This window comes from Oncorhynchus clarkii, chromosome 15 (assembly GCF_045791955.1).
Source record: "Oncorhynchus clarkii lewisi isolate Uvic-CL-2024 chromosome 15, UVic_Ocla_1.0, whole genome shotgun sequence".
Classification (NCBI taxonomy): domain Eukaryota; kingdom Metazoa; phylum Chordata; class Actinopteri; order Salmoniformes; family Salmonidae; genus Oncorhynchus; species Oncorhynchus clarkii.
This window is the reverse complement of record NC_092161.1, coordinates 31,315,217-31,342,399: the sequence shown is the minus strand read 5'-3', so window position 1 is coordinate 31,342,399 and position 27,183 is coordinate 31,315,217. Positions and strand designations below refer to the sequence as shown.

Genomic DNA, 27,183 nt, shown 5'->3' with positions numbered 1-27,183 from the left:
GACCGCTGCTAAGCAGAGAGCGCACTGAACCGAGAGCGCAGTTGCACTTGGCAAAATCAATTCCAGTAATTAATGAAATAATTATACATTTAGGTCGCGACCCATCATTAACAAGTCCGTACTTCAACAGACCCATACTTTACGAAACTCTGCTGTAGACAAGTGTGTGCCTTTCCAAATCATATCCAATCAGAATTGACCAAACATGGGTCTGAATACATATGTAAATAAGTTATTTCTGTTATTATTTGTAATAAATTAGAAAATATTTATAAAAACCTGTTTTCGCTTTATCATTATGGGGTATTGTGTGTAGATCTATGAGGATTTTTTGCATTTAATCCGTTTTAGAATAAGGCTGTAATGTAACAGAATTTGGAAAAAGGGAAGGGGTCTGAGTCCCTTCCGAATGCACTATGTAATTTTGTAAATTGGGTGAACTATCCCTTTAAAGCCTGGAAGTAATGCAAAAGAATGAAGAACAAAATTTGCCCTGCATGCTTCTACTTTCACTGTTATTCAAATATGTTCCAAGCTTTTTAATGTCCAAAGTTACTATAGATTTTGGTTCAATGTAGCATGAGAGTGTTGTAATGCATGTCATTTTATTGTTGTGATGTTGTGCGATAGCCTGCCTGACGTGACTGCCTATCTGTTGTATTTTTGATTGTTTTGTTGTTGACAGTGAGCTGGGTTTTGAGAAGTCAGTCTACCTGCCATGCACCTTGGGGCCTAGCTGACCTCGCTGGCCGCTCTTACCCTACGCACATGGCCGCATACCTACAGCCGTGCACTCTCACAAAATGGCCACCACAACCATCAACCATAACCTCACTCACGTGAACCCTGTTGCATGATCTCACACCATGCAAACTCCAACAAAATGCTGATGTCATGCACTCTCTAACCCCACACAAAATGGCTGACATTGTGCCCCTACTGCCAGAGGCACAGAGGATGGCCTGTAACTGTAGTTGTTTGTCCTCCCCCGTCCATCCAGGAGAGAAGGTTTGCCCCTCCAGTGCCAAAGAAGCCCCACAAGGGCCACCCTCCCCTGGCCAGGGACCGTTCTCTGGAGAGCTCCGAGAGACAGCGGCTGGAGGCTCGCAAACGCCTGCTGGCCGCCAAGCGAGCGCTCTCGATCCGACAGAGCTCGGTCACCGAGAGAGCAGCAGACAGTATCGAGATCTACATCCCAGAGGCCCAGACCAGATTATGAGACACACACAGACAAAGACACACACACACACAGACAGAGACACACACACACACACAAACCGACACACCTTCAAAGGTACACTCACACCGAGTGACACTGTCAAGACACTCATCTGCACTGAATGGCGAGGGTAGGGTGCTTGTAATATAATCACATTTATCGACTTCCACAAAAACGGTCACAGCAGCCGGTGGAGTGAGAATATTGTATATGTATTAACTTTTCCTCTTCTCTCCATTTGAACTTCTCCTTGAACTTTCAGCTTTTCATGTAGCTCCCCCCACTCCTTACTCCCAAAGATGTTTCTTCTTGTGATGGCAACTCTTCTTACCGATGTTCCCCCAACCAAAAGGCCTGTTGTCACCCAAACAGGTATACCAGTACCACGGTACTGATGCATAATGTATAATTGTTCTGATTCATTGGAACAGAAGGGCGGTTAGGGAGGGAGGGGAAGTGTACTAGTGGGTATAGACCGAGCGCTGTCAAGGCATACTAGCTAATCCTGTTGGGTGTCAGACAGCCTGAGACAGTGGCTTGTGTCCCACATGACACCCTATTCCTTAAATAGTCCACTACTTTTGTGAATTACCTAGTCAAAAGTAGTGCACCACATAGAAAACAGGGTGCCATTTGGAATTCAGGCCAGCCTCTCTCCTCTGGTGACCCTGGGGGAGGCTGTTATTGTGACTCACAACACAATGACAGCAGACAATAGAGAAACCCAGTCTCTACTCCCCTGTTGGATGCTACTGTCACAGGATTTATAACACACACATACACACATGTGCAAGCACACGCACCTGTTCTCGAGAGAGGTAATTGACCTAAACCTGTTTGAGTAGTTAGGAGAGAACACCTGAGACATATCTAAGACCTTCTGGAGACACAGTACAAGGCATCAAGACATCTATGTAGCAGCGACCATTGCAACTGTCAGTTTTAAATGAATTTAGGAGTCAATTCGATGTGAGTTGACTCAGTCATGCGTTGACGTCAATGGGAGACTGAGTACAAATGTCACTTAAGTATAACTTAGGATTCGCCTCTTATCTTTGAAATCCAGGCAACAGCAGATCTATATCTCTTGGCATTAAAATCACACACACAAAAAAGTGTCGAAGAAACAATGATTGGTTTTGATGCAACACCTATGAACACCTAGATGTTCTATTGGAGCCACTTACTTTTATTACACCTTGTTTTGTTATTGCATGTAAAACTGCAAAGCCGAGAGACAGTAGTTGGATCAACACAGTCGGAAGGTGTTCGATGTAGACAATAATATCAATGTGCAAAAATGACTTTGAATTGTAAAATCCAAACCTTTTATAAAATGGGATTTGGGTAAAAGGAGTAGCGTAGTGATTGATAGTACTTACCAATAATCAATACAGGTCTTTGTAGAGTAACCCCAAAAAATAACTCAAAACAAGAAAGCCGGTATGTGTCGGACAATTACACTATTATTTGTGTTTCTCCAAATGCAGTCTGTCCAGTTGGAGGAACAGTGGCTTGATTCTGCTGCACTCTATGTCTGACCTTTATGGGTTATAGGTCACAGGGTCACGTCAATCTGTCTACCCCCAGATGTGGTAGGATTCTGGGGGCTGACAGCACCAATCCTGTCTGGCAGTCAGGTATGGAGTTAGGTGGGCTCATGACAAGCTCAATCAGGGTCTGCCAGAAACAAAAGTGGTGATTGTGTGTGTGTGTGTGTGTGCGTGTGTGCGTGTGTGCGTGTGTGTGTGTGTGTGTGTGTGTGTGTGTGTGTGTGCGTGCGTGCGTGCGAGAGCGGGTGTATGTGTGTATGGGAGGATATGTGTGTTAAAGTGTTTCTGAAGTGCTTCCTATTTTTCAAGGTCCAAACGGGCCTTTCTTTTCACTATGTACAGTATGTGTCCCAAACGGCACCCTTTTGCCTATATAATTCACTACTTTTGACCAGGGCTCATAGGGCTCTGGTCAAAAGTAATGCACTATGTAGGGAACAGGGTACCATTTGGGAGGCAGCTTGTGACTAACGTAGCAGAAGCCACATACTGTTAGTACTTTCCTAAACAGGCCCTGCCTATCATTTTCAACGGAGCGATATATGCCTGTACAAAGACATTAACTGAAGAACATATTGCTACATTATACGCATGCTGACACAAGCTAATTGATATGTTGTCATTTCATTCTTGTAGTTTTTTTTACTTATTTTACTCTGTTTATCATATCGTGCTGAGAATATCATTTGTCTTTAAGAAAAAAAATCACCTGACACTGATGTTCCTTTACTTTAGGGCACCCTTTATGAAGGATACCTTAATGTAGTGTTTCCGTTGTTGTATATGACAAGGTATTTTGTTATTCTATCCAAAAAGGGACAGTGGGAATTATTTTCTTCTACATCTATGTACTGTCTCAGCATCCAAGCTGACCTTCAACCTTTTGAAAGTAATATGAAAATAATATAGGGTTTTAAGTTGAATGGTGTTTTATATCCACTATTTCTGTATTAATCCTCAGAGAAAGATGATTACTGTTTATTATTAATATTATTATTATGCACTGATAAGGCCCTTATGCTGTGTTTTATTGATTATTATGATTCTCTTTTTCGCTCTATGAAATGAAAGACACCTTTTATTCCGTTTCGGTAATCAGCCTTAATTTATAATGTGATAGTCGAGCACAAATCAGCCTCAGGGGAAGAAAAATACATTGTATGTGTGTGTGTGTGGGGGGGGGGAGTGTGTGTGTGTAACCCATGAAAAGGCTTTGTCTCATACGGTAAACATACCCAGTCAACAGGGCTGCGTCCCAAATGGCACCTTATTCCCTACACAGTGCACTACTTTATATGGAATAGGGTGCCATTGGGGACGCACACCTGAACATTACAGGTCTGCGGTTTAACGGTTCAGATCAACGTCTCATGATTGATTCCTTCGTCAAAAGACAGTTGCTACGTCTTCTCTGCAACTCCAATCAGTTTGCATTTTCTTCATATGAAGTCAGCTACTCGTATGGGTGAGACAATCTTGAACTCACGGTCTTGGTTATAATCTTTTAAGGTGTGTGGGTGTTATTAAGCTATATTGAAACTGGTTTGACATAGCTAGTGTTTTGTGAAATTGGGTAACTGTTACCAAACAAGGACAAAATTCCTGCTATCCACGTATATGAGAAACATGTTCATGATTGAAGTTTATAGAAAAGTCCAATTTGATTTGTGATGGAACGCATGTGACGAAGTAACTCAGCTGTATGATATTTTTATTTTTAGTAACAATGTATTTTAGAGAGAATATTGAGAAAGTAACAATGGTTATGTACCTTTTTGCCCATTAGGTTTTAAGGTAATTTAATACAAATTGTGATGCTCTTTATATTTTTATTTCACCTTTTTATTATAATCAATTCAAATGTCAGTCAAATGATGACGTTATTTATGGTTATTATAGTAACATATCAAAACCCTGACATTGCAGGGTGATTACAGGAAGTGGTAAAGAATGTTGGATTGTGGGAAATGCCAAACTCAAGACTTTAACCAATCCTGGAGGATGCTTATGATGTAGTCCATGTATAGGCATAAAACCATTCAAATGAACATTTGTAAATAAATGAATGTTTCCCTATGTAAAAACAATCAAAAAACACATTAGGCAGATATACATTTTGTAATTAATGTTATTACACTGTTGATGTTATGGCACGTGTACGGAACTAGATCAGCATTAAAAACCTTGCCATCATCATACGCTAACCTAGTTGTGTTTATTGAAATGCACGCTGCACATGTTTTCACTTATAACATAAGACAGATTTAAATAGTTACTGTCAATCTCCTCATGCAGAGGTGGGCCCTATAACTACTTAGTTGTACAGCCTTGGTTTTGCCTCGTCACTCCTACACCACATGGAGGTTTAGTCCTGAATGGCACCCTATTCCCTTTATAGTGCATTACTTTTGACCAGTGCCCGATTAGGGCCGCAAAGAGTGTATGGTGATTTTGTTACTCACACATCAATCACATTCAACAGGCTGACTGGTGTTTCCAGAGCCCAGAGAGGAGCCAGGGATTTCACCCTCCTCCTCAGCCCTGCGTTTCTCTATCAGGGTGTTTACTAGCACACCATAGCAAAACTTTTGCAAAGGAAACCTGAAAATCTGTATTCTGATTGGACAAGTTCAGCAAGTACCTCTCCTTTTCAAAACATTTTCTCCCTACTGAACATGACCCAGGTCTCCCCCTCCACTGCAACACTATCTAGCCTCTGATGACCCTGATTAGTGACGTGCTCCATGGTTGGAGTTATCGGACCACCGCCGTCGGTATGTCACTGCTGATCTGGCATACAGCGGTAAAGGTGAATTAAAGGTCAAATTCTATACAATCAGTTAAATACTCAATTTTCCTATTGTAGTAAAGAAACGGTGGGTTAATACTAGAACAGGCCAGTGGAGCAACAAAGCTGTGCATGCGAGGGGGATTGTCAGAGTAGCGAACCAATTTTAGCAAGGTCAAGTCCGTGCCTATAGGATTGTATTGGCGACAGAATAACTGAACTTGTCCAATAAGAAACCTTTGTATTCATTTTCCGTTGCAAATTGTTTCGCTACGGTATGCACTAATGAATAAGACCCGGGCTGCTTTTAAGTGTATTGAGGCACATTCACACATAAAACCCTAACTGGCAGAAAACCGTTGACGTCTGCTGTTTGCCCGGTGCTAATTTATGCAGGATTATGCTAACGGCCTGGAGCTCTGGTGAGCCTAGCGCACAAACGCACACATAGGAACGACTCAGAGACAGCCTGTAGAAAAGTGCACACACGGACACACAGAGCTATTTCTGTCATCTACCTTTTTTTCTTTCTTCATGTAGTGACATTGTATGTTTCGTGGAGATCATGTCACTCACTGTACATCGCTGCGTTACTGCCGTTACGTGATTCTAGTGCAATCGCCGAAGGGATTATTGATCCTTAGACGTGGGGAGAGTTTAACAGTCAAACGGCAAGCTATGTAGAAAACAAAACTTTATTTAAATCTCATGTGTGACCCCTATTTGCCACAAACATTGCACAGTATGAAAAGAAATCACATCATTGGGCATTGTGTCACATTAGCTATACATAAACATGGTCCTTTTTTTGTACATAAAACGCTTTTTGGTGATTTAGAAAATGCTCTACTGTTCCCGCTGCTGGTGACATCACAAATGAAAAAACAAAATCTTAGTGTTTTTCTTACAATTGAAATTCACTGGCCGTCGCTACTCGTGGCATGTCCCAAATTGTACCCTATTCCCGATATAGTGCACTATAAAATCGGGAATAGGGTGCCATTTGGGGTAGCCACGCAGTGAGGAGGAAGGCTCGGACTAGGAACCTGCTACATTGTTCATCTGATATTGATAAAGCGGTATAGGAAACCGCTTTATCAAAACCAAAAAGAGAGGTTTACTTTCTTTTAAAATATCAAATGAAGGATAAGAAAACTATAACCTTATCATGAAAAAAAACACGGAACACTTATTACTACAGTAGTGATAACGTTGATCAATCATCGATGCCAAGAACAAAGTATGCTTTAAGACACTGAGATGAGGACCCTAACTCGGCCCTATTGTGCGAAAGTCCGAGTGGGAGCCATCGCAAACTTATCTCTGAAATGTAAAAACACATCTGGAAACTACATATCCTATCACGGGGGATTGGATCTGTGTGGAGGAGAAGAGAACCACCCTCTTGTCTCATCCGCAGAACACTTGTACGCCCTCATGCCTTGCTTGCTCCACTAAAATCCATAGGAAAAAGTTAAGACAGAAAGTGGGTTTTTTGTGTCTGTCAATATTTTTTTTGGTCCCGTCTGCAAAAGACACACAGATACTTACATACACGCATATTTGACAAAGTAAAAAATAACTAACAGCCAAGGCACCTTGATACAGTTTTGTACAAAAACAATCCTCATTTATGATTTGTATACCAAAAATAGAAATAATCAGGCTTTTTGTGTTTGTTACGCAGCCACTAAACTCATGCTAGGAGTTCCGTTAGGGACAACATCTTCCCCTCCACTTTCTCTTTAAGACACCAGTTGTTTCGCCTGCAGCTCCATCTCTGCCGCCCGCTTGAGGGCCACATCCACTAGGAGCTGGAAGCCGCTGAAGTCCTGGGTGAGGTCTGGAGGGGTGGGGGGAGGGGTATTGAAGAGCCCACTCTGGGGGCTCAGGTTACCCTCTGTGGTGGTGGTCACTGCCGGGGCTCCCAGCCCTTCCTCCTGGCATCTGAAGAGCACCAGAGCCTCTGTGGTGGAACGCAGCAGCTCTGCAGCCCTACTGTGGTCTGTTTTACTGCTGGAGAGGAAGTAGGAGAGGGAGGAGGGAGGGCTGGAGCCCTGCTTCTGCATCACAGTGGAGTTGACAGTGGTGTGACGGATGACGGAGGGCCGGCGGGGCACTGTGGTGGCGGGCCCCGGGGAGGAGGAAGGAGACATCTTAGGGGATGATATGGCCTTCTGCAGGACGCTGGGGCTAGGGAGGCCTGCCTCGAAGCTTGAGGGGTGCAGTGCCCGCTGGTCGTAGCTGTCCTCGGGGCCCGTGGCGGCTGTGGCGTGCTTGGGTGACTGGGAGCTGGATTCAGAGAAGCCCCCATCGTCTCCCTTGCGGCCCTTCCGGGAGATGGTGAACTGGTTGGGGTCTTTACCGTCTTTCCGCAGCATCTCCGGGAGGAGCCGACGACGCGCGTTGATGAACCAGTTGCACACCTGGAGGAGGATAGCAATCGACAGTTGCTTAAGTATACAGCATAGTTTCACAAACAAGTTGTCTCAATATACTTTTTTTTTTTTTAAAGAAAGAATGGGAAACAGAAGATGACGCGGAGAAAGGAATTACACTTTCACATGTCGACATAAAAACAGGTTGCATCAAGGTTAACATATTTGCATGACACGGACAGCTGTTTTTCTGTAGTACCCAAAACATGCATCTTATCTGAAACATCTACAAGCATATGTGGTAGGGGTTGTACAACTTGTTCTTGATTGTATATATTCTGACAATATTTTAAAGCTGTTGTTATTTTTTTTATTTATTCAACCTTTACTTAACGAGGCAAGTCAGTTAGGAACGGCCTACCCTGGCCAAACTCTAACCCGGACGACGCTGGGACATTCACAGACGGTTGTGATACAGCCTGGAATCGAACCAGAGGTCTGTAGTGACGCTTCTAGCACTGAGATGCAGTGTCAGTCTTGGTTATTTTTGTTATCTAAAAAGAAATATGTCCATAAAAATACCTCTATTTTTATGGACATAATTTTTTTTAGAATACATAATTGTATGCAAGTCTGAAAATATAACAATCATTTGTGATACTTCTAGATTTTCTCATTAAGAAACTCAAACTAGGCCTTTTAAAAGCCATCATGGTGAGTAACACTAGTTTGGACTAAGGTGTTGTTGCCCTTCCCAATCCTATTGTCATGTGGATAAAGAGACAGTCCTCGCTCTCCTTTCCTTTGTCCCAGCCCATTGTTGGCCCCGGACGGCTCACCGAAGCCTAGAGCTATTAGGATTTAAACGACTCTGTGTTGTTCACAGACAGCTGGGCTGGAAGAGGGCTGGAGGGAGGGAAATTCCTGTGTGAGCGTTGCAGCTAAGCCCACACCAACCACAAAGCAGTGCGAGTGAGTTTCAGCGTGGTTGGTTCCTCCTAGTCACCATGGTTGCATCCCAAATGGAACCCTATTCCCTATAAAGTGCATTTTTGACCAGAGCCCTGTGAGAAAAGAAAAAAAAACAACATGTGCGGCCCTTATCAAAATGAATGCACTACATAGGGAGCCATTTGGGATGCAAGCTCATGCCATTTCACTTCAGACGTGTCTCAGAGAGAATATTGCAGTCAAGCTTCCTTGAAGGCCATGCCCCACCGAAAGACACACATAAATATACCAGGTGTGGGGGGCTGACACACTGGGTGCCTGGGGAGCTGCTGTTCGGTGGAGTTAAGTGCCTTGTTCAAGGGCACAATGGCAGGCAACATCATCTAGGATTTGATACCAGCAACCCTCCTTGTTGCCAGCTCACTTCCCACCAGTGAGGTCAATCAGACCCGGATTCTGGCTCTCTTCTCTAACCGCTAGGTTACCTGCTGCCCCTATTGTCCATGTGTCACACTCTCTTTGTTTACGCATTAGTGCATTATGTGTCATAAAAGCGAGACAGGACGTTGCAACACAAGGTCATTGTATATTGCATTTCCAGCCACTAGTTGTCATGCATGCTGCAGCCCTACTAGTCATCTGGTAGTAAACCTATGAACACCGTCTGAATACTTCAGAAATGTATCTACGTTCCTTGAGAAAAGCATAGCTCTAAGTGACAAGATGGGTGAAAGCACAGTTACATTCCCCAATCCAACCTATTTAAATCTGTGACCACTTCGAGGGAGGTAGGACAGAAAGATGTACTTTGATTGATGCGGCTCGTTAGTTAGCCTACCTGTAGTGTGGAGAGCTGCGTCTGCTTTGAGAGCAGGGATTTCTCCTGTTCAGAGGGGTAAGCGTTGTAGCGATGCTCGTAGAGCCAGTCCCTGAGGATCTGCACCGACTCCTTGGGTAGATTCCCGCGCCTCTTCCTCTTCCCACTGCTACCTCCTGTGCTGGATGACAGGTCCAGGGGGGCATCCATGCTGTCCTCGTCGTCCGTCTCACTACCAGATAACGTCATCATGCCTGTGTGTGGCCAAGAGAAGAATATATGTGTGAGAGAATTTCAGTCATAATTCCCCTTATGCCAACCAAACACTGCTCTGTCTGTAGGTCGGTGTCTGCTCTGTCTGTAGGTCGGTTTCTGCTCTGTCTGTACGTCGGTTTCTGCTCTGTCTGTCACCCTCCTTGCGCCAGCCCTGTTCCAAACACTAGCATATAGCGGATGCAGCTGATGTGTCAGAAGCAAGCTGTCAAGTTCAGCCATGTGATTCATGGAACAGAGAGGGAGGGGGGGATGGGAGAGAGGGAGGGAGGGGAGAGAGGGAGGGAGGGAGGGGGGGATGGGAGATGAGGTGCCACAAAGGCAGACTGCTCAGATGCTGTGTCAGTTATAAAACCTGCCTTGACAAATACTGCTGGCCTACCATACTGAGCAAAACATCTCTTCATGTTTCAAAACTGGCAGCGCGGGACTCAAGACAACTGAAATAGTTATTCTGGGGGATTTCCAATGGTATAAGAACATCTGTAGTCCATTTGAATTGCATTCATGTGAACCTCTTTTGTATTTTTTTTTAAACAGGTTGTATTTTGACACAACCTTTATGTCATGACAACATATTTCTTATTTGGTAATAAAACAATTTAAAATCTAACTTTCTTTGGCAAATTATTATTATTTTTTTTATCAATTGGACTAGACTACATTTAGCAGTTACATTTCAAAAACGAAACATCTGTCATGTCTTGAATTGGAGCATGAAAACATGTCAACATAATAAAAGGGTATCAGGTCATCTGTCCATTGCATAGTGGTGGGAAATGGATAAGAAACAACTCAAGTTAGAATGAGGTAATTACGCAGGCCCTGGGTGAGGGAAGGGGGAGGGGGACCTGTTGCACATCAGCGTCTCCAGACTAAACAAAAGAATCTTGGTCGTCGAACCATTATTTCACTATAATGTCAACGTTTTTGAAAGCGTAACCACTCGTTTCTTACTTAAATCAAGTCCACTACTCGTGTTCTCGTGAATTTAGTGTTTTGTAAACTCAACTCAAAAGGAATTTCTAAGTTTAAACAACATGTAGAAGCAGTTCTATTGTGTGATCTTGTAACACGAGGTCGAAGAATGCGAGAAGAGCAGCTTCGCAGAATGAAAGTAAACAGCAACTTCACAAAGGAGGTCAGGATTTGAATGTTGTTGCACCAAAGTTGGGGCTGAAAACTCTACAAGTTTCTCCCAAATATAATTTAAGATCACATTTCGAAACATTATTACACAGAAAAGGAAACGATGTAGTAGCCAAACTAACAGATGAAACTTCATACTCTAGTATGCGCGTCGTTGGGGCCACAGAGTTGATACATTTTAATTCGCTAAATGCGTGGTGACGTGAGGGTTTAGAGAAGCCCTCTAATTTAGTCAATCACAATCTAGAATAGATGTACCCCTTAGGAATGATCCATTGGAAACTTGTTCATCATGAACTAAGTTGAGTCCGCTATAAAAAAAAAATAAAAAAAAAAGGTAACGTATCTAAGACTATTGTATAACAAAGCGGTTTTATACATTTACTAAAATGTCTATATCTAGTCAACCTTTAAAGCTAACAATTGCTTAAATTTGAAACAGATTGAATGAAGTCACACGCAAACCATTCAATTTTGACAGCCCGTCAGCACGTGAAAAAAAACTGTTTTGTCTGGAGCGGAAACAATAGGCTGCACGGCTTGCATTGAGAAATGCACTATGCCCCATCTCACTCAATATATTTTTTGATGCAGACATGTTATCGAAAATGTGACAATCAGCACGCTGGTGAAATAAACGACCTACCCTTTTTTGTCTTCATGTCCGTCAAAAATCCCCTTTTCACGTTGGCCACGAGAGGAGCGCAGTAGCCTTTTTTTCTCTCGAATTCTATTCCTTTAGCGGCAAATCTTTTTCTCGGGATATTCCACACGTATATTCCAAATGGTTTTGTTCATTGATTTATTTTCGTTTGTAGAACCGTTCGTCGGCTTTTTCATTTGTTTGAGACGTAGTACTTTAACCTGGAGTAAGCTACCTGAAATCCGCTGCTCGACTTGGCGAAACCTTTCTCATTCAATGTGTGTTTGATCATGAAACTGGGTGACAGCTATCTTTGACAGCTGCGTGACTCAAAAGCACAAAGATCCTCCCACTTTAGAGGAAAGAGCCAAAATCTCTGACAGCATGGCTTTTGCATCGACGTAAACACGTCTCACCGATCAACGGCTAGAATATATTCTACTTTTACGTTACAAATGTAGGAGTATAATTTAAATACGTATGGAAGCGAATGGCATTGCAGATCTTGCGGCAGTTTTAGTGCCCAATGTTCAAAACAACAACCGTAGCATTAGGTTACTTCTCATTAGTAGGCTATTTCGGACGCGACTTCTCTAATTGGCTTTCCTACCTCACGTATCGAATTTCTGTGTCCATGGTTTCAGAAATAGCAGAAGCCATTCGCGTATTAGTTATTTCTTTAGCGGATGCATTATACTACAAATGTTATGGTTGTCAATTTGTCAACGGGGATATTATCCTATGTCAGTCGTAAAGGGCTGCACATGTGAAAATACGCATGCACTGCTCTTTTTGAATAGCATTTGAGAGTGATTACTCTAAATAAATACGCTGCATTCCCAGTACAAGCCAATCGTCTTCCGTACAAAAATGAGCTCAATATGAGTGACGGACAAAGGGGATGTTTATTTTCCATGGTGGAACTGTTGTTTCAGCTGCGTCTGCGACTCCCTAATGTCTGTCTACATGGTTTGGATGTTCTGCCTCTGTAGCCTACTCACTTAGTCTTCAAATAGGATCTTGCCCATTTCATGAAATGTTAGGCTACATATCTGGCCAGCATTGCAAAACAACGGCCCACGTGTTCAGGCTATGTACTAAAGTACATGCACACACACGCCTCTTCACTTGTGTGTTTATTTACGGTGTATGTGGGTCAGTGTGTTTTCAAACGAATCACGTGTCAACGCAAAGCTCCATAGACAAACATTGGCAGTAGAATGGCCTTACTGAAGAGCTCAGTGACTTTCAACATGGCACGCATAGGTTGCCACCTTTCCAACAACTCAGTTCTTCAAACTTCTGCCCAGCTAGAGCTGCCCCAGTTAAATGTGTTGTTATTGTGAAGTGGAGAAGTCTAGGAGCAACAACTGCTCAGCCATGAAGTGGTAGGCCCCACAAGCTCACAGAACTGGACCGCAGAATGCTGAAGCGTGTAGCACATGAAAATCGTCTGTCCTCGGTTGCAACACTCACTGCCTAGTTCCAAACTGCCTCTGGAAGCAACATCAGCACAAAACTGTTCTTCGGGAGATTCATGAAATGGTTTTCCATGGCCGAGCAGCCGCACACAAGCCTAAGATCACCATGTGCAATGCCAAGTGTCGACTGGAGTGATGTAAAGCTCGCCGCTATAGAACTCTGGGGCAGTGGAAACACGTTCTATGGGGTGATGAATCACGCTTCACCATCTGGCAGTCCGATGGATGAATCTGGATTTGGCAGATGCCAAGATAATGTTATCTGCCAATTGTAAAGTTTGGTGTAGGAAGAATAATGGTCTAGGGCTGTTTTTCATTGTTCGGTCTAGGCCCCTTAGTTCCAGTGAAGGGAAATCTTAACGCTACAGCATTCAATAACATTTTAGACGATTCTGTGCTTCCGAGTTTGTGGCAACAGTTTGGGGAAGGCCCTTTCCTGTTTTAGCATGACAATGCCCCCGTGCACAAAGCGAGGTCCATACAGAAATGGTTTGTTGAGATCAGTGTGGAAGAACTTGATTGGCCTGCACAGAGCCCTGACCTCAACCCCATCAAACACCTTTGGGATGAATTGGAACGCCGACTGCGAGCCAGGCCTAATCGCCCAACACCAGTGCCCGACCTCACTAATGCTCTTGTGGCTGAATGGAAGCAAGTCCCCTGCAGCAATATTCCAACATCTAGTGGAAAGCCTTCCCAGATTAGTGGAGGCTCTTATAGCAGCAAAGGGGGGGGGGGGGGGGGGGGGGGGGCAACTCCATCTTAATGCCCATGATTTTGGAATGAGATGTTCGACGAGCAGGTGTCCACATACTTTTGGTCATGTAGTGTAGTTGGGATCGGGCATAGTGCATGTATCTCCAAGGAGGTAGGGTAGGCCTATGCCAGTCCTACTCATTGTACTCCAAGTGTGGATATGTTATAGCATATATATGGGATAATAATGTATTACCCAGGAACCAATTTACTCTGTTTGCCTATTAGGCTGCCCTGCGGAGGGGCCATGGAAGAGAACACAGTGAAAAGGTATCACCTTATTCCTATTCAACACAATTTGTTACTATTGATTTACTATTGATTACTATTGATCTTTCTGTATGTATGGGTCAGAGAACTACTTTGGCTGCATTTACACAGGCGGCCCAATTCTGATCTTTTTTTGTCCACTAATTGGTCTTTTGACCAATCACATCGGATGTTTTCACATCAGCTCTTTTCAGAACTGATCTATCTGATTGGGCGAAGGACCAATTAGTGAAAAAAAAAAGATCAGAATTGGCTGCCTGTGTAAATGCAGCCATTGTGTCCAATCACTGTGTGAGGACTGCACTATTTTTATAGGGCCCAAGCCTGACCCTATGGTACATAACGGCAGCGATGTAAAGTAACTCAGTAAACATACCTTGCAGTACTACTTAAGTCGTTTATTGGGGTATCTGTACTTTATTTTTTATATTTTTGACAAGTTTTATTTTTACTCCACTACGTTCCTGAAGAAAATAATGTACTTTTTACTCCATACATTTTCCCTGACACCCAAAAGTACTCGTTCATTACAAATGTTTAGTAGGACAAGAAAGGGGTCCAATTCCCGCACTTATCAAGAGAACATCCCTGGTCATCCCTACTGCCTCTGATCTGGCAGTGATTCATTTGTAAGTTATGTCTCTGTGTTAGAGTGTACCCCTGGCTAACTGTAAATAAATAAAAACAAGAAAATGGTGCTGTCTGGTTTGCTTAATATAAGGGATTAAAACTTCTTTTTTTTGATACTTAAGTATATTTTTTAGCAATTACATTGACTTTTGACACTTAAGTTAATTTAAAACCAAATCCTTTCATTATTTTACTTGAGTCATTTTCTATTCAAGTATCTTGACTTTTACTCAAGTATGACATTTGGATACTTTTCCCACCTGTATAACGGTACCTGACAGAATACTGGGTACATGATGAAGTCATCGGGGAAAATAACAAATAAAGTACGAGGCTGCTCTCTGCTGGCGATAACTATACAATGCACTTTTCCTTAGAATAATATTCAGTGTGACGTTTTTCGAAATTAACAACATAGGCATGCCAAATACTAAATTGGATGCAATTTGATGCATGCTAATTCGTTTAGAGGGCTTTTCTGCACCATAGACATATAGGCCTACAGAAAATACATTAATATTGTATAGTTTGCATGCCTGCTTTAGGTGTTTAAAACAATACATTGAAATCAGAATTGAAAAATACAAGGCCCCAAACTAGCCTGAGTGACAGTCTGTTTGTCCTATCATGTCAATTCCTTGTCACCCATTGTTATACCAAACAATGTTTCACTTGACAAGGACAGCAATGGACTAGGAAAGAGCACGACCAAATCTGGAAACAGGTTACTTCAAAACTACACATGCCATTGACGTTTTCCTAACAGGAAAGTTTGGGGATAAGAGTTTGATCCACCTATTTATAAATATAAAACGGGTCATCCACAAGCTTTTCCTTTAGTTGACATGCAATGACAAATGTGAGCTGGTTGAAAATGGGAGATCTACCCCTCTCTGTGAGATGAGTCATGTCTATTTCAAAACCTTGCAGCCTCATCACAGAATGCTGTTTAATTTGGTCACACAATACAGGTCATATAGTACAGATCACATATGCCTAATATATATGCTGCTACAGATCTATCATATAGGACAAGTGTGTAATCCACATATTGATGACCGATGATAGAATGTTAAAGACATTGTGTTATAATAGTGCCATAACGGAATATCTTTCACATATTTTCCATGTTTTGTAAACAGACAGAAATAAAACATGACTGACATTTTGTACGCATAGAAAGTAGCCTACATTGGCAAATAACCACTAAAAAGCACATGGGCAGAAAATGCATTAGGCTGTATTGAATCCAATAAAATCGAATTTAAAAAACTTTATAGGGCCATACAATCCTTTTAAGGACGGGACATCACTTTACTCTCAAGAAGTAATAGGGTTTGTGAGTCTTTTTTGCGCATATCCCTACGCGTAACCGTGATGTAGCTTTTGGCACGCCTTGCGCATTCCAGAATGGCGACGCCGCCCTTGACGCCGCCGACTTGGGCAAACGAAGTTCCGAGAGTGTACTGTCATCAAATCCTTTTAATTCCCTCGCTGTGGTCATCACTGCTCTACGTACAACTACTTTAACTGTTGGCAATGAGGTAGGATGAAGTGGAGTGGGTCAGGTTACACTTTCCTGTCTAAAATTAGGGGAACTGCGCTGACGCAAGATGGCTAAACTCGGTCTCTATGTGTGACAGCGGGAACAAGACCGTGGATCCATGGAAACCTACCCTGCCATTTAGCTGTTGTTGATGACTGGTTATATTTTTAGACTTTGTTGTCATCTTTCCATAACACTTGGTGTCCAGCATATGGTATAAAGGCGAGTCTTTCAAAATGCAGCTGTACAGCAGTGCCTTGACACACTATCCCGGATCCTCTCGCAAAGCTTCGATAACTATCGCAAGTGGTACCACTACCGACCATTTGTCCAGAACAACAACGAGCTCCTCTGTGAATAATAAACCGAGTGGGCCTACTCCAGCAGACACTAACGGGAATACCTTAGGAGAGACTCAATCTACTGCAAACATGCCTGCTGCTTGTTTTTCATGTTACGAGGCTGCTTCCATGAAGCCAGTCTACTACACTTCAACCGCAGAGATAATTATTCGTCGGCCTGACGGAGCTGAGAGATCCGTACCAGTGCACATCCTAAAGGAAACCCAAACCAAACGGTCTCCATCAGACTCATATTCACAAGATATCCTGATTCAGCCACGTGACCGAGAGGATCATTTGGATAGAGACTTGATTGTGGACTTCATTGATCACCTCAGAGGTAGAGGGGATTTTTTCAGTGATAGTCAAAAGGTCGAACGTGAAAATAACCTGATCAATTTTGACAAGAAAGATGGACCAAGTTACAGAAAGTGTGAGGAGAGAATGAACATGGCAAATGGGGAAGGAAAAACTGTTACGAGTGACATTGTTAGCCAAAAACCCCATCAGAACATGGAGGCCCTGGCAACCCATTTGGGCCGAGGCATCTTGGATTCCTGTGAGAATAGAAATGATAGTGAATGCGCAGACCTGGACTTTCCATCTGGCGAGGCACAGCTCTTTGAGCTCAATGTCCTACAGGAGCCCTCTCCCTCTCCACGGAGAGAAGCAGAGAAATGTGAGGAAGACAAAGTGACGCGTTACATTGCGGAAGTGGAGAAACAGAACAAATACCTTCAGGAGAAGGTACACAAGTACAGATTCCACATCATCCCTGACGGCAATTGTCTGTACAGGGCGGTGTGCAAAGCCGCCTATGGAGAGCAGTCTATGCACAAGGAGCTGAGAGACCAGACAATGCACCACATAGCCGACCACCTGGATGAGTTTAACCCCATCATTGAGGGGGATGTCGGCGAGTTCCTGATCAACGCAGCGCAGGACAGTGCCTGGGCAGGCTATCCGGAGCTTCTGGCGATGAGTCAGATGTTGAATGTGAACATTTACCTGACCACTGGAGGTAGCTTGGAGAGTCCCACAATTTCAACCATGGTGCACTACCTGGGGGAAGAGGACTCGTCCAAACCCACTGTCTGGTTGAGTTGGCTCAGTAACGGACACTATGATGTCCTGCTGGACAGGTGTGTGGACAACCCAGAGTATGACGACTGGTTCCGTCATTCTCAGATGCAAAGGAAACGGGACGAAGAGCTGGCCAAGTCGATGGCAGCGTCACTGTCTAAAATGTACATTGAACAAAATGGTCACATTTGAAACCAATAGTTATCCGATTGCTGCGTTTAAATATTACTGTGTGTTACAGTAGGCTAGCTGTTACGAAATGGGCCAATCATCTCTGCTGATAGTAGTGGAGCCTCTGTCATCTGAGGTCTGAGAGGGCCTCAGTCAGCACCTGGGGCCCCTGTTGGCCCCTGTGCTAAGGACATCTCCTCACAGCCCAGCTCACGACTCACCCTGAGCTCATACGGTCTCTCTCTCTCTCTCTCTCTCTCTCTCAAAATCGATTGCACTTTAATTATGTGTGTGTGACTTCAACATTGCCTTATTCATTTATTTTTCTATGTTTTGTATTGTAACCGAATTGAAGTGCAGCGCACATGTTAGATTTTGATATTTTTGTTGTAAATACTCTAAATGTAAAAAATGACACTTGAAGGAGATGAGGTGTTTTTTTTCTATAGGCTACATTAATGCGTTTTATGTTTGAGCACTTAGGTGAGACTATTTATTAGGTTTTTGACTGGTTCATTGACAGTTATTTTTGTATTATTACATATAACAGTTAAGCTGTGTTGCTAAGCTTTATGCCTTTGTGAGGTGCTTGGAGCACAAACAGCAACATTGTTTTTAAATAATCATTTAATAATATGAATTTGTATCCAGGCTGTATCACAGCCAGCCGCGATTGGGTGTCCCATAGGGCGGCGCACAATTGGCCAAGCGTCGTCCGGGTTTGGCCGGTGTATGCGTCATTGTAAATAAGAATTTGTTCTTAACTGACTTGCCTGGTTAAATAAATATAAATAAATCCATTTTGAAATAACACTTTTGGTGTTCATTTTACTTTCTGTCTTACATTGACATTATTTAAATCTCCATGCAAGATAATGCTCACACACACACACACTCACACACACACACTAGACATGGAATAGAATAATGGAATTCATCTCGGGTGCTGTTATTGAGTAACAATACAAATGGCTGAGTTTATGTTTGGCTTTATTCCCCTGCACAACCGTTAGATGGCGTATTAGACCCCTCAATTGATTTGTTTCAAAGGATTGATTGAAACATTGCGAGGTAGGCTATGAAGTCGAACTAATTATAATTTCACGTGGTATTTAGATAGACTCACAGTAGCCTATCCTACACATAGTGTCAATACGCATACACTAACTGGTGTGTGCAAATGAACGTTTATTCACGTAGCCTCCTGGCTACCCCCGCCCATGCCAGAACATAATTACCGTTCTCCTAGCAGCAGAATATTATGCTGGCAACACGAGCGCAGATTTTTTTTTATCTCACTGCATTGCATCCACCTTTGAAAAAATAAATGGGTAATTTTGCGTACTTTTATTTGTAATATTGCATTAATTATAGCAGCATTTCTTTCGAAAGTTTACACCAGTACTGTATGTTGAAAGCTATTGTGTAGGCTCAATAGTCTCTTGTGCTGACAAGCAGGTTTTATACCGTGCTGGTGACGCCTTACTCCACACTCCATTCACTGAAATTCAAAACGCTGTATATGAATTACGAGTTTCAAGTTTTATTAGTATTATGTACAGGATACAGATGGTATACACCATTCAACGAAATGCTTACTTGCAGGTTCCTTCTCAGCAATGCAACAACACTAAGAAATAATAAAGATAAGAATATGAACATATAAACATGAATACATTTTTTAGGATAATAGAATAAGCATTTTAGGGGGTTTATTACTTATTGCCTCAAGACATTTCAGCTTTTCATTTTTTATTAATTTGTAAATGTTCTAAAAACATAATTCCTCCATTTTAAATTCAGGCTGTAACACAACAAAATGTGGAAAAAGTCAAGGGGTGTGAATACTTTTTGAAGTCGTTGTATAGTTAAATGGGTAACACTTTACTTGACACCCAGTGTCATAACACATTATGACAGGGCCATAACCAATTTCATAGTATGTCATAACAGCTGACATAGCTTGTCATAACCTGTTAAAAAATGGTCAAAACATTGTCATGACATATATAGTTTTAACGGTTGTGACATATATTGCATGTTTTTATGGCTGGTTATGACACCTACATAAGAGTGTCAAAACACGCAAAACCTACCACACAAGGCAAAACATTCTATTACACACCATAGCCTACGTGTCAACAGTATGTTTATATATATATATATATATATTGTAATTTACCATATTCAATTATCAATTATCATGCGCACACATTGATGTCAGACATGCACCTTACCCAATGCTCTGTTTCTGATGACTGGGCTGAATGCAGGAGCAGGTTTCAGGAGCAGGACAAGACACCCTCTTTTTGACTGATGACTGGTATAAGGGCATGCACGTGATAGGCCTATCGGACTTATATGATTATGATGGTCATAATGCTTCTTGACATGGTCATAAAGCCTATTTTCTTAGTCCAAGTAAAGCGACATAGTATGGTCATAATGCTTCTTGACATGGTCATAAAGCCTATTTTCTTAGTCCAAGTAAAGCGACATAGTATGGTCATCATGCTTCATGACAGTATCATCAATGTATTTTCTACAAGTTATTTCAACTATGGGCGAAAAAACGTGACTGTAAAGAATTTATTTACATAACTTAGCAGACACTCTTATCCAGAGCAATTAGGGTTAAGGGTCTTAGGGTTACTGGCCCTACGCTATTAACCACTATGCTACCTGCCGCCCAACAAACCCAGAGTCATGTTTATTCTAATTTTATCTGACGCTCTTATCCAGGGCGACTTACAGGAGCAATTAGGGTTATTAAGGGCGGTGCTCAAGTGCACATCACACATTTTTTTCACAAAGTCATCTTGGAGATTCGAACCGGCGACCTTTCTGTTACTGGCCCAATTAACCACTAGGCTACCTGCTGCTACAGTAACAACAAAGGATTTAAGAAACAAACTTTCAAATGAAAGGAGACTTCTTGGCAGGGAAAAACGCATTTGAATAAATGTGACACTCATGTGCAGGTGTCATAACCAGCCATAAAACAAAGCAACGTATGTCACACCAGGTGTAAATATAAGGGTCACGACAGTGTTAAGACCATGTTATGACAGGTTATGACAAGTGAAGTCAAGTGTTACCTTCATATGTACTAAAGAGGAACAACGGGTACATGTTGAAGATGCGCATACTCTTCCCCAGAAACAATTTTGTCTATTTTCAAAGGATAAAGCTAAGAACAATCACAACTTCATAGTTAAGGACACTATCAAAATATGGAAGAAAATTAAACGTATTCTACAAGAACCAATATCACTCCTAAAAAACACAACCCTATGGAACAATCCTTGGATGGCTTTTCAGAGTTCAACCGCTAAATTGGTCCACATGGAAGACTAAAGGCATAGAAACCGTAAATGACTTGGTAACAGGAAATACATTTATAGCCATGACAGAATTCAAAAGCAATTTTGTACTGACCAAATAAAATAAAAGTGTATTTGTCACATGCGCCGAATACAACAGCTGTAGAACTTACAGTGAGTGACATGCTTACTTACAGGCAATAACCAACAGTGCAAAAAAGGTATTAGGTGAACAATAGGTAAGTTATGAAATAAAAACAACAGTAAAAAATAACAGTAGCGAGGCTATATACAGTAGCGAGGCTATATACAGTAGCGAGGCTACATACAGACACCGGTTAGCCAGGCTGATTGAGGTAGTACTGTATGTACATGTAGATATGGTTAAAGTGACTATGCAAATATGATAAACAGAGAGTTGCAGTAGCGTAAAAGAGGGTTTGGTGGGTGGCGGGACACAATTCAGATAGCCCGGTTAGCCAATGTGCGGGGGCACTGGTTGGTCGGGCCAATTGAGGTAGAATGTACATGAATGTATAGTTAAAGTGACTATGCATATGTGATAAACAGATAGTAGCAGCAGTGTAAAAGAAGGGGGGGGCACAATGCAAATAGTCCGGGTAGCCATTTGATTACCTGTTCAGGAGTCTTATGGCTTGGGGGTAAAAACTGTTTAGAAGCTTTTTTGTCCAAGACTTGGCACTCCGGTATCGCTTGCCATGCAGTAGTAGCGAGAACAGTCTATGACTGGGGTGGCTGGGGTCTTTGACAATTTTTAGGGCCTTCCTCTGACACCGCCTGGTGTAGAGGTCCTGGATGGCAGGCAGCTTAGCCCCAGTGATGTACTGGGCCGTACGCACTACCCTCTGTAGTGACCAATGTAGGTATTTTCAAATACATGCAACTTAAAAATTACATATCACAAAATTTCGAGTTTTAAATATTTTGGACATTAGAGCAACCTTGAGGGAATCGTATTTGAGTCAGAACTACTATTGTAATGAAGACTTAAAAATAACTGAAATTGGCACAATTTGGAGGGAATGTTGGAGCATAACTCATGAAATTACAATTCATGAAAATGTACGCTCAATCCAGTATAAACTAATGTATAGAATTTATTATACAAGAGAAAAAAATCATGAATTCTACAGCACAACAGCAGAGTCATGTCTTAAATGTACAACTAACAATGACTCTGTCACACCCTGATCTGTTTCACCTGTCTTGTGTTGTCTCCACCCCACACCAGGTGTCTCCTATTTTCCCCATTATCCCCTGTGTATTTACACCTACATTTACTGTCTGTCTGTTGCCAGTTCACCTTGTCTCATAAAGTCGTCCCAACGTGTTTTCCCCGTGTTTTTCCTTCTCTCTAGTTTGTGTTCTTAGTCTTCCCGGTTCTGACCTGTTTTTGCCTGACGTTCTACGCCTTCCTGACTCTTATCAGGATTATTGATCTCTGCCTGTCCTGGACCTGCCATTTGCCTACCCCTTGTATATAATACATGTCTGAGACTCGAACCATCTGCCTCCTGTGTCTGCATCTGGGTCTCATCCTTTGTCATTATAGTACGAGCTGGCCATGACTGACCCAGCAGACTCGGACCAGCTCCGCAACTCTGTCTGCCTGCAAGGAGCCACCATTGGAAGACTTGAGGAGCTACTTCAGAACCTTATGGAAGGACTACATACCTTGGCGGAATGCCATGACCAAGGTTTCAACTCATTACTGGAGCAATTCGGCGGACTATTAGGCAGAAAGCGACAACGGAAACCTCCCGGACGCTCAGTAACCACGCTTACCTCCTCCGGAGCGCTACATTGGGGATCCTGGAACCTGCCGGGCGTTTCTCTCCCAGTGCTCCCTCATCTTTGAGCTGCAGCCCTCTTTGTTTCCTTCAGACTGTTCAAAGATAGCGTATCTCATAATGCTGATGTCTGGAAGGGTGCTCGCCTGGGCTATGGCGGTGTGGGAGCAACAATCCGCCGTTTGCCTTCGTCTGGAGGATTTGGTAGCGGAGGTGAGGAAGGTGTTCGATTCTCCAGTGTCCGGGAGAGAGGCGGCTTGGAAGCTACTTCATCTACGTCACGACCTCCGTAGTGTGGCAGACTACGCTCCTCCATTTCCACGGAGTACCAGGACCTCCGGGAGGTTTTCAACAAGGCTCGCACCACATCCCTTCCTCCACATCATCCCTACGATTGCGCCATTGATCTCCACCCGGGCACCACACTGCCTCGGGGGCGGCTTAATTCCCTGTCTAGCCCAGAAACCAAGGCCACGGAGGAGTACATTGAGGACTCTCTGGCTGCAGGGAGCATTCATTTTTCTGCCTCTGCCATTGCAAGGTTCTTCTTTGTGGAAAAAAAGGACAAAACCCTGCACCTGTGTATCGACTACCGGGGTCTCAATGTCATCACAGTAAAAAATCCCTGATTCGGCCAGATGCCCGGTCCCCAGTCCTGGAATGGGCCCATTCATTACCCCAAACATATCTATCATCCAGGGGCTCATCGAACCATGGCTTTCATCCGACAAAAAGCCCACCCTGGTTCCTGAAGTTTCCCGAATTCGTTGCCGCCTACACTGGGTGCACACAGAACAAGACTCAAAGGCAAGCTCTGGCTGGCCTCCTTCAACCACTTCCTGTTCATCACCACCCCTGGTCCCATATATCCCTGGACTTTGTCACTGGTCTCCCCCTGGCAGATGGCAACACTATCATACTTACGATTGTGGATAGGTTTTCCAAAGCTGCACATTTCATTCCCATTTCCAAGTTGCCCTCAGCCAAGGAGATGGACCAGCTTATGATGGGACACGTCTTTCGGTCGACAAGGTCTCCAATCGTGGTCCTCAGTTCTCGTCCAGGTTCTGGAAGGCACTCTGCACCCTGATTGGGTCATCGGCCAGCCTGTCCTCCGGTTTCATCCCCAGTCTAATGGCCAGTTGGAGCGAGCCAATCAGGACCTGGAAACGACTCTTCTTTGCCTCGTCTCTGCCAACCCCACCACCTGGAGCCAGCAACTTGTGTGGGTGGAGTACGCCCGCAACACCCTTCCCTACTCGGCCGCTGGTCTTTCACCCTTCAAGTGTTCCTTGGGCTACCAGCCTCCACTCTTCCTTGAGCAAGAGGAAGAGGTCAGCATACCCTCGGCCAAGATGTTCGCCCACCGCTGCCGGCATACCTGGATGAGAGCCCGGTCGGCTCTTCTTAAGACCACCTCCAGACCTTATCACTTTTAAACAACAGGTTATCAACATATTCAAATAATGACTTACATATATTTTTTTAGAAACGTTATTTTGAAACATTTATTCTGAATATTTCATCCCTCCACATGATAGAGTCCCAACACAAATCTAGGGTTTCTACCCAAACCGGCTGGTCGTTCGTTCTGTCGGTTCGGTTGCCAGAGACACGACCCAGTCGTTCAGTCTTTTTATATTGTCTCTATGGATGCGACCCAGAATAACAGCAAAGTAGCTCCATGTGCGTTTGTTTTTGCTGTTTTCGAGTGACATTTATTTGGATACATCCATAACAATGAGCTAATGATGCGTGATTTCACCTGGCGTAGAAAATGTGTTCTCTCGTCAGGACACTGTTGTTCAGAGGAGCTAGCCAACAACACAGCTAACACAATCACTTCAAACTGAAGCTGGAAAGACAGCAAACTACAGTGCCTTGCGAAAGTATTCGGCCCCCTTGAACTTTGCGACCTTTTGCCACATTTCAGGCTTCAAACATAAAGATATAAAACTGTATTTTTTTGTGAAGAATCAACAACAAGTGGGACACAATCATGAAGTGGAACGACATTTATTGGATATTTCAAACTTTTTTAACAAATCAAAAACTGAAAAATTGGGCGTGCAAAATTATTCAGCCCCCTTAAGTTAATACTTTGTAGCGCCACCTTTTGCTGCGATTACAGCTGTAAGTCGCTTGGGGTATGTCTCTATCAGTTTTGCACATCGAGAGACTGACATTTTTTCCCATTCCTCCTTGCAAAACAGCTCGAGCTCAGTGAGGTTGGATGGAGAGCATTTGTGAACAGCAGTTTTCAGTTCTTTCCACAGATTCTCGATTGGATTCAGGTCTGGACTTTGACTTGGCCATTCTAACACCTGGATATGTTTATTTTTGAACCATTCCATTGTAGATTTTGCTTTATGTTTTGGATCATTGTCTTGTTGGAAGACAAATCTCCGTCCCAGTCTCAGGTCTTTTGCAGACTCCATCACGTTTTCTTCCAGAATGGTCCTGTATTTGGCTCCATCCATCTTCCCATCAATTTTAACCATCTTCCCTGTCCCTGCTGAAGAAAAGCAGGCCCAAACCATGATGCTGCCACCACCATGTTTGACAGTGGGGATGGTGTGTTCAGCTGTGTTGCTTTTACGCCAAACATAACGTTTTGCATTGTTGCCAAAAAGTTCAATTTTGGTTTCATCTGACCAGAGCACCTTCTTCCACATGTTTGGTGTGTCTCCCAGGTGGCTTGTGGCAAACTTTAAACGAAATTTTTTATGGATATCTTTAAGAAATGGCTTTGTTCTTGCCACTCTTCCATAAAGGCCAGATTTGTGCAATATACTACTGATTGTTGTCTTATGGACAGTCTCCCACCTCAGCTGTAGATCTCTGCAGTTCATCCAGAGTGATCATGGGCCTCTTGGCTGCATCTCTGATCAGTCTTCTCCTTGTATGAGCTGAAAGTTTAGAGGGACGGCCAGGTCTTGGTAGATTTGCAGTGGTCTGATACTCCTTCCATTTCAATATTATCGCTTGCACAGTGCTCCTTGGGATGTTTAAAGCTTGGGAAATCTTTTTGTATCCAAATCCGGCTTTAAACTTCTTCACAACAGTATCTCGGACCTGCCTGGCGTGTTCCTTGTTCCTCATGATGCTCTCTGCGCTTTTGACGGACCTCTGAGACTATCACAGTGCAGGTGCATTTATACGGAGACTTGATTACACACAGGTGGATTGTATTTATCATCATTAGTCATTTAGGTCAACATTGGATCATTCAGAGATCCTCACTGAACTTCTGGAGAGAGTTTGCAGCACTGAAAGTAAAGGGGCTGAATAATTTTGCACGCCCAATTTTTCAGTTTTTGATTTGTTAAAAAAGTTTGAAATATCCAATAAACGTTGTTCCACTTCATGATTGTGTCCCACTTGTTGTTGATTCTTTTAAAAAAAATACAGTTTTATATCTTTATGTTTGAAGCCTGAAATGTGGCAAAATGTCGCAAAGTTCAAGGGGGCCGAATACTTTCACAAGGCACTGTAGCTGCACTTTGTTTTATTTATTGTATACAGTACCAGTCAAAAGTTTAGACACACCTATTCATTCAAGGGTTTTTCTTAATTATTTTACTATTTTCTACATTGTAGAATAATAGTGAAGACATCAAAACTGTGAAATAACACATATGGAATCATGTACTAATCAAAAAAGTGTTAAGCAAATCAAAATATATGTTATATTTTAGATTCTTCAAAGTAGCCTCCCTTTTCCTTGATGACAGCTTTGCACACTCTTGGCATTCTCTCAACCAGCTTCACCTGGAATGCTTAAAGGAGTTCCCACATATGCTGTGCAGTTGTTGGCTACTTTTCCTTCACTCTGTGGTCCAACTCATCCCAAACCATCTCAATTGGATTGAGTTCGGGTGATTATGGAGGCCAGGTTATCTGATGCTGCACTCCATCATTCTCCTTCTTGGTAAAATAGCCCATGCACAGCCTGGAGGTGTGTTGGGTCATTGTCCTGTTGAAAAACATGCTACCACAG

General features: G+C 42.9%; 3 protein-coding genes across 4 annotated transcripts in view; 2 read left to right on the top strand and 1 right to left on the bottom strand.

Annotated features, from left to right (window-relative positions):
• The window catches only part of LOC139367208 (disks large-associated protein 1-like), a 143,879-nt gene extending 139,966 nt beyond the window's left edge, over nucleotides 1-3,913 (top strand). Inside the window, exon 11 of one of the 2 annotated variants that reach the window (XM_071105398.1) lies at nucleotides 1,001-3,913. In XM_071105398.1, the coding sequence (XP_070961499.1) occupies nucleotides 1,001-1,219 (219 nt within the window). In that variant the 3' untranslated portion in view covers nucleotides 1,220-3,913. Of the gene's footprint in view, nucleotides 1-685 lie in introns of both variants that reach the window. The other variant, XM_071105400.1, reaches the window with a different exon arrangement.
• A 2,324-nt stretch (nucleotides 3,914-6,237) lies between these two features.
• Nucleotides 6,238-12,150, bottom strand: LOC139367209 (homeobox protein AKR-like). Its single transcript, XM_071105401.1, has 3 exons — nucleotides 11,775-12,150; nucleotides 9,728-9,960; nucleotides 6,238-7,986 (listed from the first exon to the last, which is right to left on the bottom strand). The coding sequence occupies exons 1-3, from the start codon at nucleotides 11,788-11,790 to the stop codon at nucleotides 7,306-7,308; spliced, it is 930 nt and encodes a 309-aa protein (XP_070961502.1). The 5' UTR covers nucleotides 11,791-12,150; the 3' UTR covers nucleotides 6,238-7,305.
• A 4,166-nt stretch (nucleotides 12,151-16,316) lies between these two features.
• On the top strand, nucleotides 16,317-18,862 carry LOC139367207 (OTU domain-containing protein 1-like). Its single transcript, XM_071105397.1, has one exon. The coding sequence runs from the start codon at nucleotides 16,691-16,693 to the stop codon at nucleotides 18,068-18,070; it is 1,380 nt and encodes a 459-aa protein (XP_070961498.1). The 5' UTR covers nucleotides 16,317-16,690; the 3' UTR covers nucleotides 18,071-18,862.
• Nucleotides 18,863-27,183: the final 8,321 nt, after the last annotated feature.

What these genes read in the sequence shown, in the direction of transcription:
- LOC139367207 (XM_071105397.1), top strand. Translation starts at nt 16,691, where the DNA reads ATGCAGCTGTACAGCAGTGCCTTGACACACTATCCCGGATCCTCTCGC.
- LOC139367209 (XM_071105401.1), bottom strand. An exon ending in CGCAGCTCTCCACACTACAG is followed by an intron (nt 7,987 to 9,727) that starts GTAGGCTAACTA and finishes ATCCTCCTCCAG; the next exon opens with GTGTGCAACTGGTTCATCAA.